General features: G+C 49.9%; 1 protein-coding gene and 1 long non-coding RNA gene across 2 annotated transcripts in view; one reads left to right on the top strand and one right to left on the bottom strand.

The window, feature by feature from the left end:
* Nucleotides 1–6,119, top strand: part of LOC129701989 (sodium- and chloride-dependent neutral and basic amino acid transporter B(0+)-like) — a 58,519-nt gene extending 52,400 nt beyond the window's left edge. Inside the window, exons 12-14 of the mRNA XM_055643448.1 lie at nucleotides 1,632–1,741; nucleotides 1,845–2,015; nucleotides 3,349–6,119. Of these exons, the coding sequence (XP_055499423.1) occupies nucleotides 1,632–1,741; nucleotides 1,845–2,015; nucleotides 3,349–3,486 (419 nt within the window). The 3' untranslated portion in view covers nucleotides 3,487–6,119. The remainder of the gene's footprint in view (nucleotides 1–1,631; nucleotides 1,742–1,844; nucleotides 2,016–3,348) is intronic.
* Nucleotides 6,120–16,454: 10,335 nt separating this feature from the next.
* On the bottom strand, nucleotides 16,455–21,993 carry LOC129701992 (uncharacterized). Its single transcript, XR_008724306.1, has 3 exons — nucleotides 21,835–21,993; nucleotides 21,461–21,518; nucleotides 16,455–18,565 (listed from the first exon to the last, which is right to left on the bottom strand). It is a non-coding gene; the product is annotated as an uncharacterized LOC129701992 (long non-coding RNA).
* Between the last annotated feature and the right edge of the window lie 3,670 nt (nucleotides 21,994–25,663).

Raw genomic sequence — 25,663 nt, 5'->3', positions numbered from 1 at the left:
GAGAGGGGAGGGTGGTGTGGGAGAGGGGGGCTGTGGTGTGGGAGAGAGGGGGTGGTGTGGGATGGGGGGGTGGTGGTGTGGGAGAGGGGGGGTGGTGTGGGAGAGGGGGGGTTTTGTGGGGGGGGTGGTGTGGGGGAGGGGGGGGTGGTGTGGTAGAGGGGGTGATGTGGGAGGAGGTAGTGGGGAGGGGGTGGTGTGTGGGAGGGGGGTGGTGTGGGGGAGGGGTGCTGTTGGGGAGGGGGTGTGTGGGGAGGGGGGTGGGTGTGGGGGAGAAGGGGTGTGGGGGGGGGGTGTTGGGGAGGGGGTGGTGGGGGGAGTGGCGTGGTGTGGGGGAGTGGCGTGGTGTGGGGGGGGAGATGGGGAAGGGGTGGTGTGGGGGAGGGGGGTGGTGTGGGGGAGGGGGTGTGTGTTGGGGGAGGGGGTGTGGGAGAGGGGGAGATGTGGGAGGGGGGTGTGTGTGGGAGGGGGGCTGTGAGAGAGGGTGGTGTGGGAGAGAGGGGGTGGTGCGGGGGAGGGTGGTTGGTGTGGGGGCAGGGGCGGGTGGTGTGGGGGGGTGGGGTCGTGTGGGGGAGTAGTGTGGGGGGGGGGGGTAGTGAGGGGGGGTGGGTGGGGTGGTGAGGGGGAGTGGGGCGGTGTAGTTGTGGGGGTGTGTGGGGTGGTGTAGGAGGATAGGGTGGTGTGGGGGGGGTGTGGTTGTGTGGGGGGAGTGCGGTGGGGGGGGGGGTTGGGGGAAGATGGAGGAACAGGGATGAGGTAAAGGGGAGGTGTTGGTGTGTGGGGCGCAGGAGGGGTGTGTGGGGAGGTGGTAGGGGGGAGGAGGGGGAACGGGTGGTGTGAGGAGGATGGGAAGGGGGAAGGGGGATGGCGAGTGGGTAGAGAGGCTCCACTCTGCGGCCACGGCACCACACACCACTCCTGACTCCACACAGCGGCTTACCCAACTCCACACACCTCCCGACCCCACACAGCGGCTTTCCCGACCCCACACAGCAGCTTTCCCGACCCCACACAGCAGCTTTCCCGACCCCACACAGCAGCTTTCCCGACTCCAGCGGGCTTTTCAGACTCCACACAGCCGGCTTTTCCGACTCCACTCTTGCAGACTCAATCATGACTACTTGCGGACTCAGCCCCGTATCTGGGGTTTATTCTCCAGCGGGAGCCGGAAGGGGCGTCCCTTCATGGTGACTGACAGGCGGGAAGACCAATCTGCTGATCTCACGATTCTTTAAACCTTCATACCTTTTGTGTAATTCCACCGATCCGAACAAAACCTGGTGGGTTGCAGAACCTGGGTAGGTTGCGAAATAATCCTATTGATAAAGGGTACCATTTTTGCCCAAATGTTTAAAAAAAAGCAAACAAAGTGGTCAAGATGAGAGTTTTTGTAATAGTATAGACTCAGGGGAAGCGTCAAAACAAATCGCTGAATTCGGTCAAATTAAAACATCTGATGGGGAGCCTGTTATACCTGCGGCTTGGCAATGACAGGATTGCCTTAGTTGTGTTGAGTACTGCAATGGATTTAGTGGAGGAATTTTGTCCAATCATCTTCACCTCAAACTCTGGATTTACACACCATGAAATTAAATAAATAATTGATTGAGCATCTGCTTTCCTGCTGTCAACAGGGGTGAACAGATTCATCAAGGACATTGAGATGATGATTGGGGAGAGGAATTGGCTCTTCTGGTTGTGGTGGAGAGCATGTTGGTGTTTCATCTCTCCAAGCTTGCTGGTGGTAAGAGGTTATATCATTTATTGATTCAAACTAAAAATCACCAAGCTCCAGATTATTTTCTCTTTGGATCTCTGACTTCTTTCTCTGCAATCTTTTGAAACAGGTAATCTTAGCTTGGTCTTTGGCAACATTTTCTACGCCAACATATGGACTCATGGAGTACCCTGATTGGGCAATAGCACTCGGCTGGTGTATGATCATCTTCTGCATTATGTGGATCCCCATCATTGCCACTGTGAAAGTTGTCCAAGCTGAGGGCTCCACATTGTACCAGGTGAGGAAACGCTTGACATCTTTCAAAGAACAAATCCATGTCACCGAGATGACTGCGGTTGTTTTATTCAACATCTTGGATCACACGAAGGAGAGAGCAGTGGGGCCGACGATGCCGGAGCTGAGGTCATTGGGTTGTGAAATGCTTCACGGCCTGTGGCACCTGAAGAATAGAACAAAATTGCACGTCAAATGAATTGAAATGAAATGCAGGGAAAGGGAGGGATGAGGACCTTGGCTTGGAGAAAGGCTGGAAATGCCAGAGTTAGAGCAAAGAAACGTGATAGAGGGTTCAGAAAAACAAAGACCTAGACAGAATTAGCAGAAAGAAACTGTTCCTGTAGGGAGACACAAATTGCTGTAATTTGGCAGGTCAGGCAGAATCTCTGGAGAAAAAGGATGGATGACATTTCAGATTGGGTTCCTGTGGTGCAGGGACAAGAACCAAAAGCCAGACATTTCAGTAGAATGACAGAAGTACCCAAGGTAACAGGAAGAAAGTCATGTAATCGCAGTAAGAGAGATATGAATTAAAGGATCCAATTTTTCAGTAATTTAGTTTGGTTTATTAACGTCATGTGTACTGAGGTACAGTGACGAGCTTTTGTTTGCGTACCATCCAGTCAAAGACTGTATGTGATTACAATCAAGCTGCCATCAGAGCACAGGTATGGGATAAAAGGTACAACATTCAGTGCACGATAAATTCCAATAAAGTCTGATTAAAGATAGTACAAAGATGTCTAAAGAGGTTCATGCAAGGTCAGGATCACACTATAGCTGATGAGAGGACCATTCATTTGCTTTATAACAGCTGGGAAGAAACTGTACCTGAAACTGGAGGTTTGTTTTTTCAAGCCTATGCATCATTAACCTTGATGGGAGAGGGGAGAAGTGGGAATGACTGGTGGGGTGAGATTGCTGCCATGCCAAGGCAATGGGAAGTGCATGTTGTTTAATTATGTCTAAGAGTTATGTTGTCTAATTGGTTTTGATAGCTGCTCTGAAGAAGTTCCATCAGTAATATTTTTATGCACAGATATTGCATTCATCTAGCTGTTTGCATGCTGAAATTGCTGAGATAAACACAAGATGCCATGTGTTGGAACATTCCACAGAAAAATCTGATCAAGCTTTAGGCTTCTTCTACTTGGAAGAAGTAAATAGAAATGATCCTCTTAAGAACACTGACAGTCCATATGCAATGCTGATGTCGGAGTGTGCTGACAATGTCCGACATAACATGACGTCCACTGGACACGACCCACTGCTGGAAATCATTTTCTAATGATCGAAAAGTATTGGTGTGAAATTGTTCACTTTTCTTTCCACAGAAACTAACTGCTGCTTGTACATCATCTCCTGACTGGGGCCCTTACTTGGAACAGCACAGAGGAGAAAGACACAGAAGGCAGCCAAATTCTGCAGAAGCCCCTAATGCTCTGGTACTGCTTACGAACTCTGAGGTGTAAACTGTTGAGGGAAGATCTGTAGCCACTCTGATGCTCTCACTGTAGTTTCAGTGGGCAATAACCGAGTTTGGTATTCCTACTGTGCATGGTCAGATCATGGGTCACTCGCGATAAACATTCTCAGCAGCTGTGCTGCTGCGTGTGTGCAGGCTTGCGTTTCGTCCAGTCGGGATCGGATCTCTGGCGCTACAGGCGCTGTTGAGTTGCTGCTGGGCCGTCCCCGTCCCCTTCCGGGTGTGCCTTCCCTGTCCGGGGACGGCCGGAGATGTCCGGGGACTGGCGGGGCACTGGCCCTTCCGGTGGCAGTCCAGACTTGCAGCCGGCGTGGAAAGGAAGCGCTGGCTCCGGCTCAACTCTGCCTGTCCCATCGGGTTGTTCGGCAACTGTGGACTGGCGGGGCGATGACCCGTTGCGGTGGTCGCCTGGGCTTGTATCTGGCACGGAGTAGAAGCGCTAGCTTCACTGCTCCTGAGCGGTGTCCCGTCAGTCCAGGGCTGTCAATTAACCCGGCGGGACAGGCAGAGTTGAGCTGTTGCCGCTTCTCCGTGCTGGCTGTGGGCCTGGGCCGCCGCTACAGCGGGCTGGTGTTCCGTCAGTCCAGGGCTGTCGATAGCCCCAGCAGGTCAGGCGGTGTTGGACTGGAGTTGGAGCTTCTTCTCCGCGCTGTCTGTGGGCCTGAGCCGTCGCTGTCCCATCGGTCCGGGGTCGCCCCAGGTGTCCAGTGGCAGTTCAGCGGTGGAGGCCCGGATTCGATCCTGGCTGCGGATGGGGCGCGGGTCTGTTTGTATGCGGCAGCATGGTTGCCGGGGGTGTTTATCGCGAGTGACTTTTGACAAATCCCATGTATACAAAAAAGCTGGAGAAACTCAACGGGCGAAGCAGCATCTATGGAGCGAAGGAATAGGCGACATTTCAGGTCGCAAAACTTCTTCAGACCTGAAACGTCTCCTATTCCTTCGCACCATAGATGCTGCCTCACCCACTGAGTTTCTCCAGCTTTTTTTTTTGTCTACCATCGATTTTTCCAGCATTTGCAGTTCTTTCTTAAACATTTTGACAAATCTCATGATTCCTTGCGTTTTTCGGAATACCGAACTCGCTTATTAAGAATAGACAAGAACTCACTGGAGCACATGGATATCAGCCTGGGGTGAGTGGGGTCCAGGAGAGATCAGTGACCATTAGATTTTCTACACCATGACCATCTGTTGCACTCCAAAGTTATTACATGGTTTAATGTTTGGGATGCCAAACACTGCATAATGTGGATAGTATCTCAACATTTCCCATCAAGGATTGGTTTCCGAAGATTAGCCATTGGATATGGCAAAGATCAGAGGGACCTCAGCATTGTCACTAGTTAGTTGCTGACAATCTTGGAAACGCCTACTATTCATGGGCAATACTGATGGTCATAGTGTGCTGACAGTGTCCAACATGAATTGTCCACTGGACCCAACTCACTGCGGGAAATGACTTCATAATTTTGACAGCTGAATTCCTCTTCAATAATTACTTTTACTCCAGTTTTCACATGACAAATATACTGCTCATGCAAAACATCTTCATTCACATCAAGCAGATATTTGCATTAACCTTGCACTGTTAATGCTCTAATCCAGTGCTCTCCAACCTTTTAATACTTAGTGCCCACTTGTAATTTTCGTGAGGGTAAAACCTCTGTACCACCCACTTATATTTAAATTGAAAGAAAAATGACATCCCCAGCATCTATCTATCTATACACTTTTAGTGTGCGTGTGGGTGTATGTCATTTTGATTTTGCCTTTGATTCGTTTCTCCGCGAAAACCAGACGCAAAAACACCGAGATTTTTACCATTTCACTAGCGATTTTACTTTTACATTCGCAAATCCACTCCTCATTAAATTTAGTAATTTTTCTGTACACATTTTCAATAAAATCCTTCACAAAACTTAGTTTTCTTTAAATCAGCAGCTGTGGATGTCACAATGCACACATGCCGACCAATCCAGGCCCACATGCCTCCAGTATGCCTCCAAGTACGCTCGCGCCACGCCCTCCGCAGCTGGATTGCATCGCCCACCCGCCTGCCCTCTCACTCCAACCCCCCCCCACTCCACCTCTCTTTCCCCATCCTCCCCTTCCTCTCCCCCTCCTCTCACCCCTTCACCCCCACTCGCCCTCTCCCCCTTCACCCCCACTCGCCCTCTCCCCCCAGACAGAGCGGAACACCGGCTGTTGCCAGAACCGCAGCCGCAGTTTTCCCGCTGCAATATTTAGTTTTCAGCTTCTGGCAACTGTGCCCGACCGACCTGCTTCAGGGGAGAAGAGATAAGGCGACGGGCGGGCGGGGTAAAGGCCGGGGTGTGAGGAAACGAGCAGCCACCTGCTACAATAGGCGCAATGGTCCTTACTATAGTGAAACCCGCTGCTGCTCACAGTCTCTGATGGGGCTGCTTTCACAGACTTAACTGTGAGCGGCCCCCGCGTTTAACCAGGGCTCTGGGAACTTGCCATCTGATGGGGACGAGGAGGCTTCCAGAGGGAAGGCAGGGACAACTTAGAATCCAGCAGCAGTGGCTCCTTTAATGGATTCATTCCAGTGAGTTCAGTTTGGTAACAATCCCCCCTCTCCCCCCCCCCCCCCACCCCCCTTCACCCCCCTCACTCCTCCCATCCATACCTCCCTCTCACCCCTCCCCCCTCTCACCCCCCCTCCCTTCCCCCCCCTCCTCTCCTCCTCCCCCTCTCACTCTTTCCCCCACCTCTCACCCTCCCTTTCCCCCCACCTCTCACCCTCCCTTTCCCCCCCCACCTCTCCCCCTCCCTTCCCCCCACCTCTCCCCCTCCCTTGCCACCCTCCCCTCTCCTCCCCTCCACCCCTCTCTCTGCCCTTCTCTCTCTGTCTCTGCCCCTTCTTTCTGCCCTCACTCTCTAACTCCCCCCCCCAGAAGCGCCTGCAAGTTGGGGGCTATGCGTCAGTAGATAGGGCCGTTATGGGGTAAAAGGAGCATATTAATATAATATCAAGGGGGTAGTTTGTAGTTTATATTATATCAAGCGTGTGTGTGTGGTGGGGGGGAGGGGGGTTGGTTAGTGTGTGTGACACCGCATGCTGCCCCCCCCCTCCTTCCCCGCAACTGCACGTTGGGGGAACAAACCCAACAGGTCTGCACTTGGTCTAGTTATAATATATAACTCTGATCTAGGAAGTTTGATTATGGGTTTGCTTACTTGCTTGCTTGAACTTTTTCTTTGATTCACATCTCCTCGAAAATCCAACACAGTAACGGTGACTTTTTAACATATTCCGGTATAGATTTACCCTATGATCTCAAAAATCCCCTCATCTGTAAATTTGATTTATTATTTCCCGAGTTTTTTTACTAAAATTATTCACCAATCTGACATCTATATATATATAAAACTCAAATCAGTCCGCCTGCAGTACGGATCCCTTCCTGCCTTTCGATTCGTTGACGGCTGCTCCTTCCTCAGCTTCCAACACACTTCGAAACAATGTTGCAAGACAGGAACACTGAACTTTTCACTGCTGCAGCAGGCAGGGATTTTTTTTAAAGAGGCAGGGCAGTGCTGGAATCTTACTTTTGAGAACGGCTTCAGTTCCATTGGAGGAGACGGGTGCATGGTGGAATATTGGGTTGGGGGATCACACCATTGGGGGAGCAGACCCAACGGGTCTGCACTTGGTCTAGTATATATATAAAACTCAAATCCGTCCGTCCGCCTGCAGTACGGATCCCTTCCTGCCTTTCGATTCGTGCCCGATACTCGCAGATGTCCAATCGGAATGGCCGATGCTCGCAGATGTCCAATCGGAATGGATTCATTTGCATGTACGGCTGCCGGCTGCATTTCTTCCTTTGATTCATTGCCACGCCCAATCCAGACGCTCAATCTCCGAGATATTTTCCATTTCGGTAGAGATTTCGCTTTTCTTTCTAAGTATCCGCTCCTCATTTCATTTCGTCGTGTTGAAGTACATGTTTTTAATCAAATCCTTCTCCCCCCCACCCCCCCCAAGTATTTCAAAAATAAACAGGCTTCTCCATTTACATGTCAGCTTCCAACATACTTCGAAACAAAGTTGCAAGAGAGGAACACTGAACTTTTCACTGCTGCAGCAGGCAGGGGAGGGCTACAATCTTACATTTGGGAACGGGCTCAGTTCCAATGGAGGAGACGGGTGCATGGTGGAATATTGGGTTGGGGGATCACACCATTGGGGGAGTCTGCACTTGGTCTAGTCTTTTTTAAATCTAACGAGGTGGATGAAGTCACAACGGCTCCTCTCGCACAGTCAACTGACTTGCCATCCGCAATGCTCCGCCCCGCCCAAGCCGCCCATCACCCCCCCGGGCTCTGGATTGAAGCCAATTACGAGCTACGTTAACCCCCCCCCCGACTCAGTCATTTTGTCACCCCACCGACACACAGTCCACTCGCACTTGGCCGGCCGTCCGCAGCGCAGCGCCCCGCCCAGGGCTCTGGAACGAAGCCGCTCAAAACGGAGTAGGCTCGTGCCTCGGCTCGGGTTTTCTGAGAGAACCCGAGTGATACCGATGAGCACCCGAGTAATGACGTCACAAAGAGCGAGAGAAGCCGATAGCTTTGTACTAGAGGGTTACACAAAAAAGCTGGAGAAACTCAGCGGGTGCAGCAGCATCTATGGAGCGAAGGAAATAGGCAACGTTTTGGGCCAAACCCTTCTTCAGACTGATCGGGGGCGGGGGTGGGTGGGGACAAGAAAGGGAAAAGGAGGAGTAGCCCGAAGGCTGGGGGATGGGAGGAGACAGCAGGGGGGCTGAGGGAGGGTAGGAGACAGCAAGGACTAACAAAATTGGGAGAATTCGATGTTCATGCCCCCGGGGTGCAGACTCCCCAAACGGAATATGAGGTGCTGTTCCTCCAATTTCCGGTGCTGGAATCGAATTCTCCCAATTTTGTTAGTTCAGCACCGGAAATTGGAGGAACAGCACCTCATATTCCGTTTGGGGAGTCTGCACCCCGGGGGGCATGAACATCGAATTCTCCCAATTTTGTTAGTCCTTGCTGTCTCCTACCCTCCCTCAGCCCCCCTGCTGTCTCCTCCCATCCCCCAGCCTTCGGGCTACTCCTCCTTTTCCCTTTCTTGTCCCCACCCACCCCCGCCCCCGATCAGTCTGAAGAAGGGTTTCGGCCCGAAACTTTGCCTATTTCCTTCGCTCCATAGATGCTGCTGCACCCGCTGAGTTTCTCCAGCTTTTTTGTGTAACCTTCGATTCTCCAGCATCTGCAGTTCCCTCTTAAACAGCTTTGTACTAGAGTCGGGCCCTTTACTAGAGCTCTCTCTCTCTCCCCGGGCTCACTCCGCTTTTCGCAGCCCGCTCGCTCGCCTTGCTCCCCTCCTCCTCTCCGCCCCTCTTCTCTCCCCTCTACCCTTCCTCCCTCCCTCTCCCCCCTCCCACCCTCCCGTCCTCGTCCTCTCTCTCCCCTCTCCCCTCTGCCCCTCATCGCACCGCCACCTCTTCCTTGCCCCCATCTCCCCCCTCTACTCTCTCCCCCTTTTCCCCACTCCCCTCCCATCACTACCCCCCTCGTCTCTCCCACCCCTACCTCCTCCTCTCTCTCCCCCTCCTCTCTCCACCTCCCCTCTCTCCCCCTCCTCTCTCCACCTCCCCTCTCTCCCCCCTTCTCCCTCTTTTCCCCCTCCTCTCTCTTCCCCTTCCCACCCTCCTCTCTCTGCCCTCCACCTCTACTCCCCCCCCTCCTCCCTCACCCCCTCCTCTCTCGCCACTCTTCCCCCCTCCTTTACTCTCTTCCCCCTTCCATCCCCTCTCCCTCTCCCCTCTGCCCCCCTCCCCACTAACCCCCTCCCCTTCCCCCTTCTCTACTCTCTCCCTCTTTACCTACTTCCATTCAAGATGGCGGACAGCGGGGGTGATGCACCGTTGTGTATGGCCGCTCCTCCTGCTGTCCGTCCTTTCACCCTTTTTTATTTTTATTTTTAGTCCTGTTCGTATGAAATGTTTATTGGAGGACTTCTTTTATGTGGTGGGTGGGGGAGGGGAAGGGGGAAACTATTTTAACCCCAGTCCTACCTGGTCGGAGATGCGGTTTTTCTCCGAACCGCATCTTCGTTCTCTCTGTGCGGCCTAGTCAAACTGGAGCAGCGCTGGAGCGGCGTTTCCTGCGGGGACTGCAGCTTCGACGGCGGTGTAGATGCTGGGACATCTACAAGGAGCGGGCGATGCCTTACCGGGTCGCCTTGCGGTAATCTCCGGGGCACTGGGACCGTCGACAGCACCACGGAGCCTGGGATCCGAGATCGCCAGTGTCGGGGGTTCGGCCGGCGCGGCCTGTGAACTTTGGTCGTTGCAGTCTTCGGGGGGGAAGCGGCCGCTTCAGTCCTGGCCGCTGATGGACGTTCACCGACGCCGATGGTCCAGCTTCACGGCAGGAGGGCCTGAAGATACCGGGCTGGCTGAGGAGGCCAGATATAGGCCCCGACCTCGGGTGGACTATGAGGGGGAGAACTGGATATTTTTGGTGCCTTCCCTCACAGTGAATTCTGCTGTGGGGGGACGTTTCATGTTGATTTCTATAGTGTACTGTTTCTGTGTCTTTTTTCTTTTTCTCTTTTTTCTCTTTTTTTGATTTGTATGGATTTATTGCATTGATCTGTTCAATTAATTTAATCAATCTCTGTAAAGCACTTTGGTTCAAATACTGGTTTTGTTGAAAAGTGCTATATAATAAAATTATTATTATTATTATTATTTCCACCCCTCTCCTCTATCTCCCCACCCCTACCCCCCTCCTCTCTCTCCACCCTCCCCCTTTCCCCCCCCCTCTCTCTCCCCCCTTCCCACCCTCTCTGTCCCCCCTCCTCTCTCTCTCCCCTCTCCCCTCCTTCGCCCCCCTACACCGCCTCTCTCACCCTCTCCCCCTCCTCTATCTCCCCTTCCCCCCCCCCCACCGCCCCCCCCCCCCCTCCTCACCTCCCCCCCCCTCCACCTCCCCCCCTCCCCTCTGTCCCCCTGTTTCCTCCCCCTCTCCCCCTCTTTCCTCTCCCCCCCTCTGCCCTACCTCCACCCCACCGCTCCCCTCTATCTCCCCCTGTGTGTGTGGGGGGTAGTTAGTGTGTGAGACGTCGCAGGGCCACCGCCCCGCAACCGCGTTGAGGAGTGTATGGGACCCGACGGTCCCCCCCTTGGTTAGTTACGATATAAAACTCTGATCTTGGATGTTTGGTTGTAGTTTTGCTTACTCGCTTGCGTGAACTTTTTATCTGATTCATATCTCCTCAATAAACCCTACGCGAAAACGGTGAAATTTTAACATATTCCGGTAGAGATTTATCTCATGATCTCAAAAATCCCCTCATCTGAAAATGTGATTTATTATTTCCCGAGTTTTTTACTAAAATTATTCACCAATTTGACATCTTTTTAAAATCTAACGAGTTGGATGATGTCATAATGGCTCCTCTCGCACTCATTCGACCGGCCTGCCGTCCGCAGCGCGCCGCCCCATCCGAGGCCCAGTCGCCCTTCCCCTGACCCCCGGGCTCTGGATTTTGTCGCCTCCCGACTCACAGTCCACTCGCACTTGGCTGGCCGTCCGCAACACAGTGCCCTGCCCCGACCAGAGCAACGTGCAGTACACTCACTCCTCGACTCGGGTTTCCCGAGAGAAGCCGAGAGCTTTGTACAAGTCAGGCCCTGTACTAGAGCTCTCTCTCTCTCTCTCTCTCCCCGAGCTCTCTCCGCTTTTTGCAGCCCGCTCGCTCACCCGGCTCCCCTTCTCCTCTCCCCCCTCTGCTCCCTCCTTTTTTTTCCCCGCTCCTGATATGCCATTTATTGTCACTATACATGTACAGTGAAAGCGAAAGCTGCTCGTACTCAGTGCATACATACAATTTAGCACAAAAAACAAGAAACAGAAAAAACAAAAAACAGAAGGGAGAAGGGGGGGGGGGGAATAGGTGCACAATTTCTGCGGCGCTACATACATATATACATATATACAGATGGAAGTCCGTGGTGTTGGGCAGTGAAATCAGTGCATGTGTGAATTAGAATTAATAGTAGTTATAATTCTCGGAAAGCAACTATTCCTGAGTCTACTTGTCCTGGATTTGATGCACCTATAGCGCCTTCCAGAGGGCAGCAGGTCGAACAGTCCAAACGCAGGATGGGAGCTGTCTTTGATGATCTTCTTTGCCCTGCTAAGGCAGCGGGAGGTGTAGATGTCCATCAGGGAGGGGAGAGGGCAGCCAATGATCCTCTGCGCTGTCCTAGTTACCCTCTGAAGCCTCTCCCTGTCTGCCATGGTGCAGCTGCCATACCATGCTGTAATGCAGTATGTCAGCAGGCTCTCGATGGACGAGCGGTAGAAGGTCAGCAGCAGGTTAGAGTCCAGGTTGTGCTTCCTGAGGACCCTCAGGAAGTGCAGCCGCTGCTGAGCCTTCTTGATGACCGCTGTCGTGTTGCCCGTCCAGGAGATATCAGCAGCGATATGGACGCCGAGAAACTGGAAGGTGTTGACCCTCTCCACACACTCGCCGTTGATGTGTAGGGGGGCTAAGTCGGTGCTGTGCCTCCTGAAGTCGACAATGAGCTCTTTTGTTTTCCTGGTGTTCAGAGCCAGATTGTTTTCTGAGCACCAGGTTGTCAACTTCAGGACTTCCTCTCTGTAGGCTGCCTCGTCTCCCTTTGATATAAGTCCGACCACAGTAGTGTCGTCAGCAAAGTTGACGATGCGGTTGTTGTTGTGGGCCGGACTACAGTCGTAGGTGTAGAGACAGTATAAGAGGGGGCTTAGCACACAGCCCTGTGGGGAACCGGTACTCAACCTGCGAGTGGAGGAGAGGTGGGGGCCGAGTCTCACAGTCTGGGGCCGGTTGGTGAGGAAATCCTTTATCCAGGCACATGTGAGAGTGGGGAGGCCGAGAGTGACCAGTTTACCAATGAGAATGTCCGGAATGATTGCATTAAAGGCTGAACTAAAATCCACAAAGAGCATCCGGACGTAGCTCTGCCCCTGCTCCAGATGGCTCAGCACAGAGTGGAGAGCTACGGTAATGGCGTCTTCTGTGGATCTGTTTTGGCGATAGGCGAATTGGTGGGGGTCGAAGTCTGGTGGTAGATAGTCCTTGATGTGCTGGAGGACCAATCTCTCGAAGCACTTCGTGATTACCGGAGTGAGGGCCACAGGACGGTAGTCATTAAGGCTGGTGATGGGAGACTTCTTCGGCACAGGGACGATTGTGGCTGATTTTAGGCAGGACGGAATAACTGCCTGGTCCAGGGAGAGGTTGAAAATTCTGGTGAAGATGGCAGTGAGCTGGTGGGCGCACGCTTTGAGCACCTTACCAGGTACTCCATCTGGGCTGGTAGCCTTCTTGGGGTTCACTGCCAGGAGCACCCGTCTGACATCGTGCTCCCTGACAGTGAGTGGGGTAGTACAGGAGCCAGGTGAGGGTGGGAACAGGGCTGTAGCAGGTGAGTGCTGCTGTTGTGATGTTTCAAAGCGGGAGAAGAAGCCATTTAGCTTTTCTGCCAGCGGTGCACTCAGGTCTTCTGACTTTGTGGCACAGCCTCTGTAGTTGGTAATGTCCTGTATGCCCCGCCATACCTCCCGTGTATTATTGCTGGACAAGTGGGACTCTATGCTCCTTATGGTCCGCCTTGGCTTTTTTAATACCACTTTTCAGATCGGCTCGAGCAGCCCTGTACAGAGCTCTGTCACCTGACCTGAAGGCAGCATCGCGGGCTCTGAGGAGTGTGCGGACCTGGCTGGACATCCAGGGTTTCTGGTTTGGGAAAACCCGTATGTTTTTGTCTACAGTCACATTTCCGATGCAGAACTTGATATAGTCCAGCACCGATTCTGTGAGTTTCCAGATCCTGGTGTTCGAATATGTCCCAGTTTGTCTGTCTCCTACCTCCCCCTCCACTCCCTCACCCCCTCCCATCACCTCTACCTCGCCTCTCACCTTCCTCTCTCTCCCTCCCCCTCTACCCCTTCTGCCCCCCTCCCTGCTTCCCCCCTCCACTCCCTCTGCTCCCACCTCCACCCCCTCTCCCTTCCTCTCACTCCCCCTCCTCTCTCCCTCCACCCCCTCTACTCCTTCCTCTCTCTCCCCCTCTGCCCTCCTCCCCTCAAACCCCCCTCTCTCCCCCACTGCCCTCCCTGCACAGCAACCCCCTCCCCTCCACCTCCCTTCCACCCCCTCACCCCTCTCTCCCCCCTTCCCCCGTTGAGGGGACGTGACCCAACCGGACCCCCTTGCTCTAAAAAAACAATACAATTAATTGAAAATACCTTTAATTTAATGAGATCCATGAAGGTGAGAAACTAAATGTTGGATATCGGGTTTGATTTTCGTAAGGAATAAGCGAAGGTCTCTTTCAGTGATTTTCAGACAGTTTCTCTGTTTGGTGACAACACGGGGGGGGAGCAACCCCTACAAACCCAATCACCGATACCAGATAGAAGATACATGGACAACTCCTTCGACCAATCATATAACAGTACCTGCAAACATCTTCATACATAGCAACAAAGTACAAACATAGAGAATTACACAGTAATTACAAATAGAAACATACCATTGAAGGGAAACAATCATGGGCGATGGTGGGGAGACACAGAAACAAAGTAGAAACATCTTTAGGGCAATAGGAAACTACCAGGTTCAGGCCACCTTTCTGGACCAATCTTCTTCTTAGGTCCCTTTCAGTCGTGGCTGACCATCGGTGTCTCCAGGGTGCTATTCCCTATATGGAGGACGCCTGTGCGTGACTTTATTTAATGTGGGGAGACACCCAGTCACCCCACGGTCCTTGACAGATTTAGGTCAGGATCCAGTTGCATGGAGTCCTAGACGACCGGAGACCCTTTTCTGCTGCAGGCTTCATCCGCCTTCCCAGCCGTTATAACGTTCCACTAAGGTCATCCATCGTCCTCCGCCTGTTCCACCGTTGAGGTCTTGGTTGGATTGCTCTTTGTCAGAGACCTCCCCCTCGATCTTACCGCCATGGGTGGCCCTACCAGGAGCATAGTTACAGACGGCATCGCTCTCAGGATCTCAGGTCCACACAAGCTTCTCCACCACACAATAAGGTGACAATCCACGGAGAAGGGACCAATCACAAGCATGTACTAAGCATCAGTGTTCTGTAACTCCTGCAAAAGCCCAGACTTTGTGGCAACCAGTAGGTCACAGGTGCAGAAGCTTCCTGAAACTTCTGCAAAGTTCCAGACTCAGTGGAGCCAGGTCCAGCAGCTTGCAAAGTGATGTCATCAGCCCATTCTCACAGGCACCCACTTGCCATTTCCCAAGTACCCAAATCCCTGCATACTTACATGTGCACCGATGAACCAATATAGTGGCGCATTGAATGAAAACGTTTTATGTATGTTCAATACTCATATAAGCGAGTTTGGTATTCCGACTGCGCATGCCCAGGTCATAGGTCACTGGAGAACAATATTGGATCGAACCGGGTCTCTCGTGCTGCAACCGCTGTTGAATTGCTACTAGAGTTAGCGACACTAGTTCTCCCTTTCTCCACTGGTCCATGCAGAAGGGCGGCCGGACGTGCCGATCCCTGTCCAGTGGCAGCCCCGGACTTGCAGCCAGCGTGGAGAAGAAAGCCTCTCTCCCATTCCCCAGCCCTGCCTACTCTCTCCTGCCATCTATCCCAATGACTGCCACTCCTTTGTGGGAACGGCTGCTCAGCGATTTCCATCGCTGCACCGACTGAGGCCGGTGCTCCGGGCATGTGGAGAATCGCACCTTCTCTCCCCTACAGTGAGTGGGACCCAAATCCTTCGGCATCTTCACAGGTCACAGAGCGACCTCGGCGGGCCGGTGACCGTCCGCTGCTCCTCTCGCCTTTTCCAGTGGTTGTCGTTTGGCCCCTCTGCCAGAGCAGCAGCGGGGAGGGAAAGTGCAATTCTCCACAGACCCGGAGCTCCGGCCTCAGTTGGTGCAGCCAGCGTGGAGAAGCAGCACCGCCCAGCCGGGGCAACCAACAGCCCCAGAGCAGACGTGGATCTCCGCGCCGCCGTTCCACCGCTGGGCTGTCCCTGTCCGGAGGCGGCCGGGCTCGCAGCCAGCGCGTAGGGGGCTCAGCGCCAGCTCCAGCCCGGCTCCCAGGGGGGGGAGGTTGGTGACGGTTAAACATTACAATATTTTACATAGTTAAAAATTAATGCAAATGCAGCATAACAGTTTAAAAATACATAATTCAAATACTTTTCTCTAAAATGATAGCAACTTTTTCTTTCCGCATACATTTTCTCACAGATTTGAGTTTATATATATTTGGATGTTTTTAATACAGCATGTAATTATTATGCCGCCCACCTGAAAGCTTAAATCCACCACTGGTGGGTGGTACCTCCCAGGTTGAAGAGCACTGCTCTCATCAACCATGAAACCAAGATGAAACTTACCACAAGAGCAGCAGGGTTGAACAGACAAAAACCAAATAAAAAATATCAATGGCCAAACTTCCGAGTGATGTGGTGCTGAATCTGACAGTGAGGCAATCCGGGCACTGTACTGAGACCATCTGAAACCCTTCCTAGCCAGTGCGTACCATGTCACACCAAGATACACATTCCAAGCAGATCTACATTTCAATGTAAACTCACAAACGATGCGAACAAATATCAAAGGTAATTTAATTTCAACTCCATGTGTTTGCCCTGTTGAATTCCTCCAGAAATGTTGTACTCATTGGTGCTGAGATATGACAATGCCTGGAGCTTCCTGCAGAACTTCACAACTCATTGATCTCTGGCAGAACCTGACTATGCTGTCTCAAAGGCAGGGCTGCCTAAATTGGGAGAAACTTGGGAGTGAGAAATTGCGAGAGACAAAGCCCGAGGGAGCGTAGAGACAGGAGGGGGGGGGGGGGGGGGGGGGGGGAGGGTGGTGTGGGAGGAGGGTTTCCCCCCCCTTCCTATTGGTATGGAACATTTGCATTTTTCAACTTGAAATTGTGCAATATGGTGCATACTGTAGCGAGTCTTTTAACTTACACTTGAATGCAATATATATGCTTTAAATCGGATTCGCTATGAATAAGGTTAGACTAAATTGCATTCCTAATTACATTCCACTGTAGAGCCCAGGCTCTCATCAACATGTGCAGCACATGAATGACCTTAGTATAGTCATGTATGGAAATCAAATTATAATCAGACACATGTTAACCAACCTGGGTCTCACTGCACACCTGGTGCTACTCCTGACCCTGACTCCAGTTGCATACCTTCTCTCATTCCTGACCGAGTCCACCTGGCCCCCCATTTTTACCCTGATCATAGCTGCTTACCTGCTTAGGTTCCCAGTGCTGAACACTCCCCTGGTCCCAGCTTTGACTGCACACCTAGTACTATTCCAGACCTTGACTATGGATGCACACTTGGCCTTGCTCCCAGCCATTCTGCACTGACAATATATCTGGCCCACACATAAAGCCCCATATCTGACCCCCTGGACTTAACCTATTATGTTCAAGTCCACAGGTGCTTATCCAATGCGTTAATCTTTTATGGGGCACTTCACAGACCAAATTATGTAGAACAAAATTTGCTACATCCATTGGCTTCCTTGTTATCTAACATGCTAGTTACTTTCTCAAATAAGTCATCAATTGGTTGAACACAATTTCTCATCCATAAAATTATACTTACTCAGCTGTATAAGTATTCTGCTACCATTTCTTTCATTTTCCGAACAAACTGCCCTGAAGTCATTTTCACTCGCAATATTTTCAGTATTTAGCTGTCTTCCTCTCAGCTGGGACTTATCCAAAATGCAAAGTCTAATAACTATATATTTGAGCAATATTATTCTATTAAATGTGATCTTGAGAGTACATAATATTTTCTGTGGTATTCATAACACAACAATGATAAAAATATCTTTATTTTGATTGCACCTACCAACATGCATACACTATTATATTACAGTTAATATGTAGCGAGGGCAAATTTTTGTTCCAATGCTCCCCATTCCCAATTACTTTTACATTGAAGTGATTGAAATCCAAGTGAAGTTTAAATGGCATCATAAAAGTAAAATCTCCGAAATGGATTCATTACGTGGTTGGTTGGGGTCAGTATCAGCACAATGACTATATTAAACTTTGAATCTTCAGATGTCCTGGTTCAAGCAAAAACTAAAGAAAAATAATAATCTCCTCACACATTCCCCTGCACGTATCTCTGTCACTCTTTTAATAATAATAATAATAATAATATATTTTATTGTCATTGCACGTTAGTGCAACAAGATTTAGTATGCAGCTCCAACTGATGAAAAAGAAAAGTAAAATAAATAAATAAGCTGTGTGTCGTGACCATCCGAGGGAGACAGTTCATGGGGGGTGGGGGGCACTCAGCAGGGCCGGTTCAGAGCCACTATAGCTCTTGGAATAAAGCTGTTTCTGAGTCTGGAGGTTCGGGCATAGAAGGCCTTGTAACGTCTGCCGGAGGGAAGTAGTTCAAACAGTCCGTTACAGGGCTCTCCTCTCCGCCTCCGTGCAGCTGAGATACCACACAGAGATGCCATACGTTAATATGCATCTGTGGTGCAGCGGTAGAACGTTGTCAGCAGCTGTTGGGGCAGACCAGTCTTTTTTAATGTCCTCAGGAAGAACAGTCGTTGCTGTGCCTTCTTGACCAGCGCAGCGTTGTTGGTGGACGATGTGAGGTCCTCTGAAATGTGAGTGCCCAGAAACTTAAAGCTGGACACTCTCTCCACACTTTCCCCGTAAATGGCGATTGGGGCGTATTCTCCATTGTGGGACCTCCTGAAGTCAATAATCAGCTCCTTGGTCTTGGAGGTGTTTAGTGACAAGTTGTTACGTGTGCACCAGTTCGCCAGGTTCTGCACCTCTGCCCTGTATTTTATTTCATCACCGTTGGTGATCAGCCAAAATATGCCCCTTCTTTGAACAAGCTCTTAAATATCGCATCTTAATCAGTTTCCATCTGATTACACTCCTTGAGGATGTTCATCTACATGTTCAATTAATAAAACAATGAGATTGGGGACATTTTTATTCAACCTGTCAAAGAAATTGGGAGGGGGGGGGGGGGGGGGGGGTTAGAAATAGTCAGTGTGGTAAACAAACATAATAGTTGAGTGGCAAATGACAATAGTGCCACCTTCCCAATATTTAACTGAAGGAAATGATGGGTTATCGGGGTTGTATGTTGTGACAGACAACCTGACACCTTGTATGTAATTTTAATATTACACTTATCCCATCCCCCTGGAAATTCCGGATTAATAAATTAAGGTTTTGTCAACTAATTACAAATCAATAACATTAGCCAACTCCGAAACATGAAGCGCTGAGCATTGGGATCCAGACATCAAGGACAACTGGCCTCAGTTCCCCGCTCACATCTGGCAGTGTTCTCCGTCTGAACCAGAAGCCGCGGAGCGTTTTTGAAAGTGGGGAGGCTGAGCAATCACAGATCACTCGCCTTGGGGGTACCCGGTGAGGGAATGGAGCAACCGAGTGGGAGGAGGGTGTGAAAGGGGGGTATCCCCCCTCCCACGGTAGGGACTTTTTGAAATTTGATGTATTAAAATCATGTTTTAGTGCATTGTAGATGTATGATTTCGATATTTTTTGAATTAAGAATTTTTAAGAGGAGACTTTTTAAGGGGTAACTTTTTCCACACAAGGGGTGGTGGGTGAATGGAACAATAGACAATAGGTGCAGGAGCAGGCCATTTGGCCCCTCGAGCCAGCACCGCCATTCTATGTGATCATTGCTGATCATCCACAATCAGTACCCCACAACAAGCTGCCTGAGGAGGTAGTTGAGGCAGGGACTACCAAACATTTAAGAAACAGTTAGACTTACATGGATAGGACAGGTTTGGACCAAAAGGTAGGTAGCGTAGCTGGGACATTTTGGCGGGTGTGGGCAAGTTGCGCTAAAGGGCCTGTTTTCACACTGTATCACTCTATGACTACATTATACCTCCATCATGCATGAATGCTTCAAAATCAAGTGATCGAGTTTTATTGACATATACTCAAGCGTAGAAACATAGAAAATGGGTGCATGAATAGGCCATTCGGCCCTTTGAGCCAGCACTACCATTCAATATGATCATGGCTATTCATCTAAAATCAGTACCTTTTACTGTTTTTTCCCCCATATCCCTTGATTTCGTTAGCCCCAAGAACTAAATGTAACTCTCTCTTGAAGACATCAAGTGAATTGGCCTGCACTGCCTTCTGTGGCAGAGAACTCCACAAATTCACAACCTGATCCATTCCGGTCACCTGGGCGAATTTGGCAGCGGCGTAATGCCTCCGACGTCTCAGACGGCCCGGGACTCTTGCACTGAGGCTGCTCCATGGCCGAAGCTGCAGCAAGCGACTTGCCAGCCCGGAAAACACTTGTCAGCCCCGCTCCCCATCCGCATCTGTCCCCGCTGCTGCTTCTGCTTTCAACACCCGTGGCCCATGCAGTTGATATAAGTTTTGAATTTTCGTTGATCACAGAATTACTCACCGAGTGTGAGAAAGTTGTGATCAATGTGAGAATTTGGCAAAATGCATGATTCTCACACTCTATTCATGAGAGTTGGCTGCACTGCCTCTCTATCCCCCTCTCTCCGTCTGTCTCTCCCTCTCTCTCCTCTCACCCTCTATCTGTCCCATTCCCTCTCTCTTATCTCTCCCTCTCTCTCTCCTCTCATCTCCTCTCTCCTCTCCCCTCCCTCCCACCCCCTCTCTTTCCCTAACCTCTCCCTCCCCCCATCCATCCCTCCTCTCTCTCCCCCTTACTTCTCTCTCCTCTTCCTCCTCTCCTTCTCCCTCCCTCTATATCTCCTCTGCTCTCCCCTTATCTCTCTCTCCTCCTCTCTCCCTCTCTCGCTCCCCATTTCTCCCTCCCACCTCACTCTCCCCCTTGCTCTCTCTCCTCTCTTTTTTCTGTCTCTCACCTCTTTCTCTTTGCTCCCCTCTCTCTCTTTCACCGTTTTCTCTCGTCCCCTCCTCTCTCCCTCTTCCCCTTCTCTTTTACCACCCCTCTCTCTTCCCTCTCCCTCTCCCCTTCTCTCCTACCCCTCCTCCCTCTCTACCCCCTCTCTCTCCATCTCCCCCTTCCCTCTCTCTCCCCCCTCTCTCCCTTCCCACCTCACTCCCCCTCTCCATCTACCTCACCCCCTCTCTCTCTCTCCTCTCCCCTCTCTCTCCTCCTCTCCTCTCTCTCTCCTCTCCCCCCCGTCTCCTTCCCCCCTCTCTCTCCCCCTCCCTTTGAGAGTCTCTGTCCCTGCAGAGACTCTCACGGCAGCGGCACAACGCTTCCGACGCCCAGGGCCTCTTGCACTGAGGCTGTTCCATGACTGGAGCTGCAGCAAGTGACTCGCCAGCCCAGCAAACACTCGCCAGCCCGGCAAACACTCACCAGCCGGCAAACACTCGCCAGCCGGCAAACACTCGCCAGCCGGCAAACACTCGCCAGCCCCTGCTCCCTGCATGTGCCCCGCCACCGCTTCTGCTTCCATCCCTCCCTCAGCCCTTGCTCTCAACACCCGCGACCCATGCAGTTTATATGAGTTTTTACATTTTCGCTGATCACGGAATTTCTCACGACAGAGCATGAGAAATTTGTGATCAGCGTGAGTGCGCGTGAATTTGGCCAAATGTGTGATTCTCATCCCCAAAGCGTGTGAGTTGGCAGCCCTGCAAATGATCTTGGTTAAAGACAGTCCTGTGTGCTATTCCATGCTTTGACTTGCAGGTCACAGCTCTTAGAAAATAAAAATAAATGTGAATTTGGAGAGAGGTAGAGTGCAAGAGAGAGAGAGAGAGATGAAGTTACAATTTGGAAGATGGGGGAAATCGTTTGGATTGGACAGAGAGGATGGGACTTCCATGTGTTAAGCAGCAATACAACAGACAGCTTCAAGTCATTTTCAACTCTGCACTTACCACAATGCCAAAAGGAATGATTGTATCATCACCTGCCTGGAGATGTGCTGATGACAGTCTGAGGGATAAATAAAAGTTATACCAAGGATAAACACGGGTTGTCACATATATTATTTATTGAACAGTGAGCATTCAAAGAAACCAAGTACAACATAGTTGACAAAAGTGGGGGGGTAAATAAGAGCTTCACCGAGGTTGAACAATTTGTCACGGGATTATTTATTAAACAGTGAGCATAGAATGAGACCGAGTGCAACATCAGTTGACAAAAGTGAGAGCTACACCGAGGATAAACACCTGCTGTGGAGGAATTGTTTATTGAACAGCGAGCATGGAATGAGACCGAGTACAACAGTTGACAAAAGTGAACTTACCCACAGGCCGAAGTGTGAGAGTGGAAGAAAGCCCCGGCTTGGATCAGACCCGGACCCGCCGCCAGAGGCGAAGGCCTGATGTCCCCATGTCCCTGTCCCGCTCCCGCCAAGCCGAGCGGCCGCCCAACCGCCGCCCCCCAACCGCGCGCGCCCTCTGTAAACCGCCGCCCCCCCCCCAACCGCCGCGTGCCCTCTGTAAACCGCCGCGCGCCCTCTGTAAACCGCCGCCCCCCAACCGCCGCGCGCCCTCTGTAAACCGCCGCCCCCCAACCGCCGCGCGCCCTCTGTAAACCGCGCGCCCTCTGTAAACCGCCCGCTCATTGGCCGAGCGCTCGAGAGCTCGCTGGCCGCGTCGCGCGGCAGCCGACAGGCGCCATTTTGTGGCCGTTTTCCCGCCCGTCTCCAGCTCGACCACCGCCGCCGGACTCTCAGCTTCCCCTTTCACTGACAGACACGTCCCCCCTTTCCGCCTTGTCTGCCTAAACCTACGTGATCTCCCGTTTCTAAACCCTTTAACTCCCCCTCCCATTCCAAGAAAGTTCTCGACCCAAAACGACACCCATTCCTTCTCTCTCGAGATGCTGGCTGACCCGCTGAGTTACTCCAGCCAGTTTGTGCGCCTATTTTCTACGTCGACCTTTCTGTCCTGTTTATCCACCATTGTTTGAGTGGGCCCTTATGTAAATTGGATGAACAGCACCTCATATTTTGCAGAATATAACCCAGGGTATGATATTGATTTATCTAACTTCAAGTAACCCTTGCATCCCCCTTCTTCTCTCCCCAACCCTTGTTCTCAGATTAGTCCTGATTATTTTTTCTGCTTGCATGCCTCGTTGTCACCTTCCCCTCAGCTAACAATGAACAATGCGGGAGATGCTGGCTTAAACCGAAGATAGATCCAAACAGCTTGAGTAAGTCAGCATCTCTGGGGAAAGGGAATAGGTGAAATTTCGGGTCGAGACCCTTCAGACTGAGTGTCAGGGTAAAGGGAAACGTGAGATATAGAGGTGATGTAAAGATATAGAACAAATTAATGAAAGATGCAAAAAAGTAGGAGGTATCACAGAGGGGAAACTGAGAGACGATGTTTCAGAACTTGGCGGAGAGAGGAGAAGAACTTCTTCAAATGGTCGCATCAAATGAGACAAAACCTGGTAATTATTCATGTTTTCCTTCTACTACACCATACTAGGGGTGATAGTTCTTACTTTCAAGGTAAAACCTCTTGAACCAGAACAATTGTAATTGGAGTTTCTCCTTTGATCTAAAAGGGTGTCACTGCCCTCTCCTTACCCTTCACTGAGCTTCTTATCTCTCCCTCTCCTATCTGGTATCTAAATTAGCTATCACGCACCTTAACATAATGCACTCACATAAATCTCACGACCAAGAGTTATCTATTATCTCACTGGACGCAGAAAAAGCGTTTGATCAAGTAGAATGGGATTATATGATTAAAGTATTGCAAAAATTCCAATTGGGAGAAAACTTTATCGCATGGATAAAACTATTATATAACAAACCTACGGCTAGAATATTAACTAATAATATTTTATCCTCGAAATTTGAACTATCAAGGGGCAATAGACAAGGATGCTCATTATCACCACTGTTATTTGCTTTGGCAATTGAACCCCTTGCTGAAAAAATAAGAACACATCCGGATATTCATGGTTATAATACAAAATACTCAAAGAATAAAATATCCCTATATGCCGATGATGTACTACTGTATATCACAAAACCACAAATTAGTATACCAAACATATTAAATTTAATTGAGGACTTTGGATCCTTTTCGGGATATAGAATAAATTGGAACAAAAGTGAAATTATGTCGATAAAACCAAAAGACTCAACACATCTTCGGAAATTTCCCTTTAAAATAGCTACAGAAAAATTCAAATATTTGGGAATTGAAATTACTAGAAATTACCAGGATATGTTTAAAGCCAATTATAATCCCTTACTCAAGAAATTGAATAATTTGATTAAATTCTGGAAAACACTTCCGATGTCCTTAATAGGCAGAATAAATGCTATTAAAATGGTTTTCTTACCACAAATTCTATACCTATTTCAATCAATACCTATATATCTCCCAAAAAAGTTTTTTTTTAAATTGGACTCAGACATTACAAATTTTATATGGGATTATAAATCCCATAGAATACAAATAGCACACCTTAATAAACGAAAAGAGCTGGGGGGTCTAGCGCTCCCTAATTTTATGTATTATAATTGGGCAGTAAATATTAAAAATATGATTCACCTGCTGGATAATTCTGCACAGCAGGCGGACTGGATGGTAATGGAAAAAGGGGACTGCTCCCCGAGTAATATAGGAGCGACCATCCTCTCACCAATAAATTTGAATAATAAAAATTATAATAAAAATCCAATTATACATAACACAATAAGAACATGGAAACAAATAAAACAGAATTTAAAATTAAGAAACCTATCTCTTTTAATACCAATAGTCAATAATCCATCGTTTAAACCATCAATCATAGACAAATCATTTATACAATGGGAAAGAATGGGAATTAAAACGCTCGAAGATCTGTATGAATTGGGGAATTTACTATCATTTCAACAACTACAACTGAAATATAATTTGAAAAATAACCAATATTTTAAATATCTTCAAATTTGTGATTATCTGAAAAAACACACAAAAGACTATCATGATATGCCTTCCGACTTATTGGATGAAGCAATGAAGACCAAGGCGGAATCAGCTAATTTAATATCGTACCTATATAATATCATTTTAAACATAGAAATACCCACAACAGATGGAATTAGAAAAGATTGGGAACAAGAATTAGCTATAAAAATCTCAAAAGAGACCTGGGATAATCATTTACTACAGGTGCATAAATGTTCGATCAACGTACGACATACGCTCATCCAATTTAAAACATTACATAGATTATATTATTCAAAAACTAAATTAAATAAAATCTTCCCTAATGTTTCACCAATCTGTGATAAATGCCTGTGTCAAGAAGCTACCATAGCGCACTAATTTGTTTTTTGTACAAAAATCCAAAAATTCTAGTATGAAATATTTGATATTTTTTCAAAATTGATCAAAATAAAACTGGTACCAAAACCAGAATGGATTATCTTCGGAATATCGGAAGATAACCCTGAATTAAACGTGTTTCAGAGGAATTTATTTAATTACGGGCTAATAATGGGAAAAAAGCTTATACAGGTGCACAACCTTTTATCCGGTGTTCCAGAAACCGAAAAGCTCCGAAAACCGACCATTTTTTCCAGATGTCGTCTGCGCACCAAAGCTCGCGTTTGGCGCCAAACCTGACCCAAAACGACCCACGGTCAACCCAGGTCTGTACTACTGTAGCGGCTGCCTCCTCCCTGGAGACCGGGAGACGCTTAAACATCTGTAAATCATTGCTTAAATGTTAGTCAGTTAGTTTGGAGGGCTTTTATGTGAAGGGGGGTGAAGGGGTAAACTTTAATTCTTAGTCCCCTACCTGGTCGGAGAGGCGGGGAGCGGTCAATGCCTTACCGGGTCGCTGTGCAGTAAGCTCTGTGGCCGGTGGGGCCGCGGGTGGCGCCGGTTGTAGCTCCGACCCCGGCAACTCTACCCCTTGCTGCGAGGCGCTCCAAATCCAGCGCGGCCCGCGGCCGGACGCCCCAGCTCCGCGAATGTCGGGAGTCGGCGGCGTCGCAGCGCTGGGATACCAGCGGGGTGCGGCAATGCCTTACCGGGTCGCCGTGCGGCAAGCTCCGGAGCGCTGTGGCCGCCGACACACAACATCGCGGAGCGTCGCTGGATTTGGAGCCGCAC

The sequence above is a fragment of the Leucoraja erinacea genome, chromosome 12 (assembly GCF_028641065.1).
Source record: "Leucoraja erinacea ecotype New England chromosome 12, Leri_hhj_1, whole genome shotgun sequence".
Classification (NCBI taxonomy): domain Eukaryota; kingdom Metazoa; phylum Chordata; class Chondrichthyes; order Rajiformes; family Rajidae; genus Leucoraja; species Leucoraja erinaceus.
Note: the sequence above shows the minus strand (reverse complement) of the source record. Positions and strands in the feature narration are given on the sequence as shown.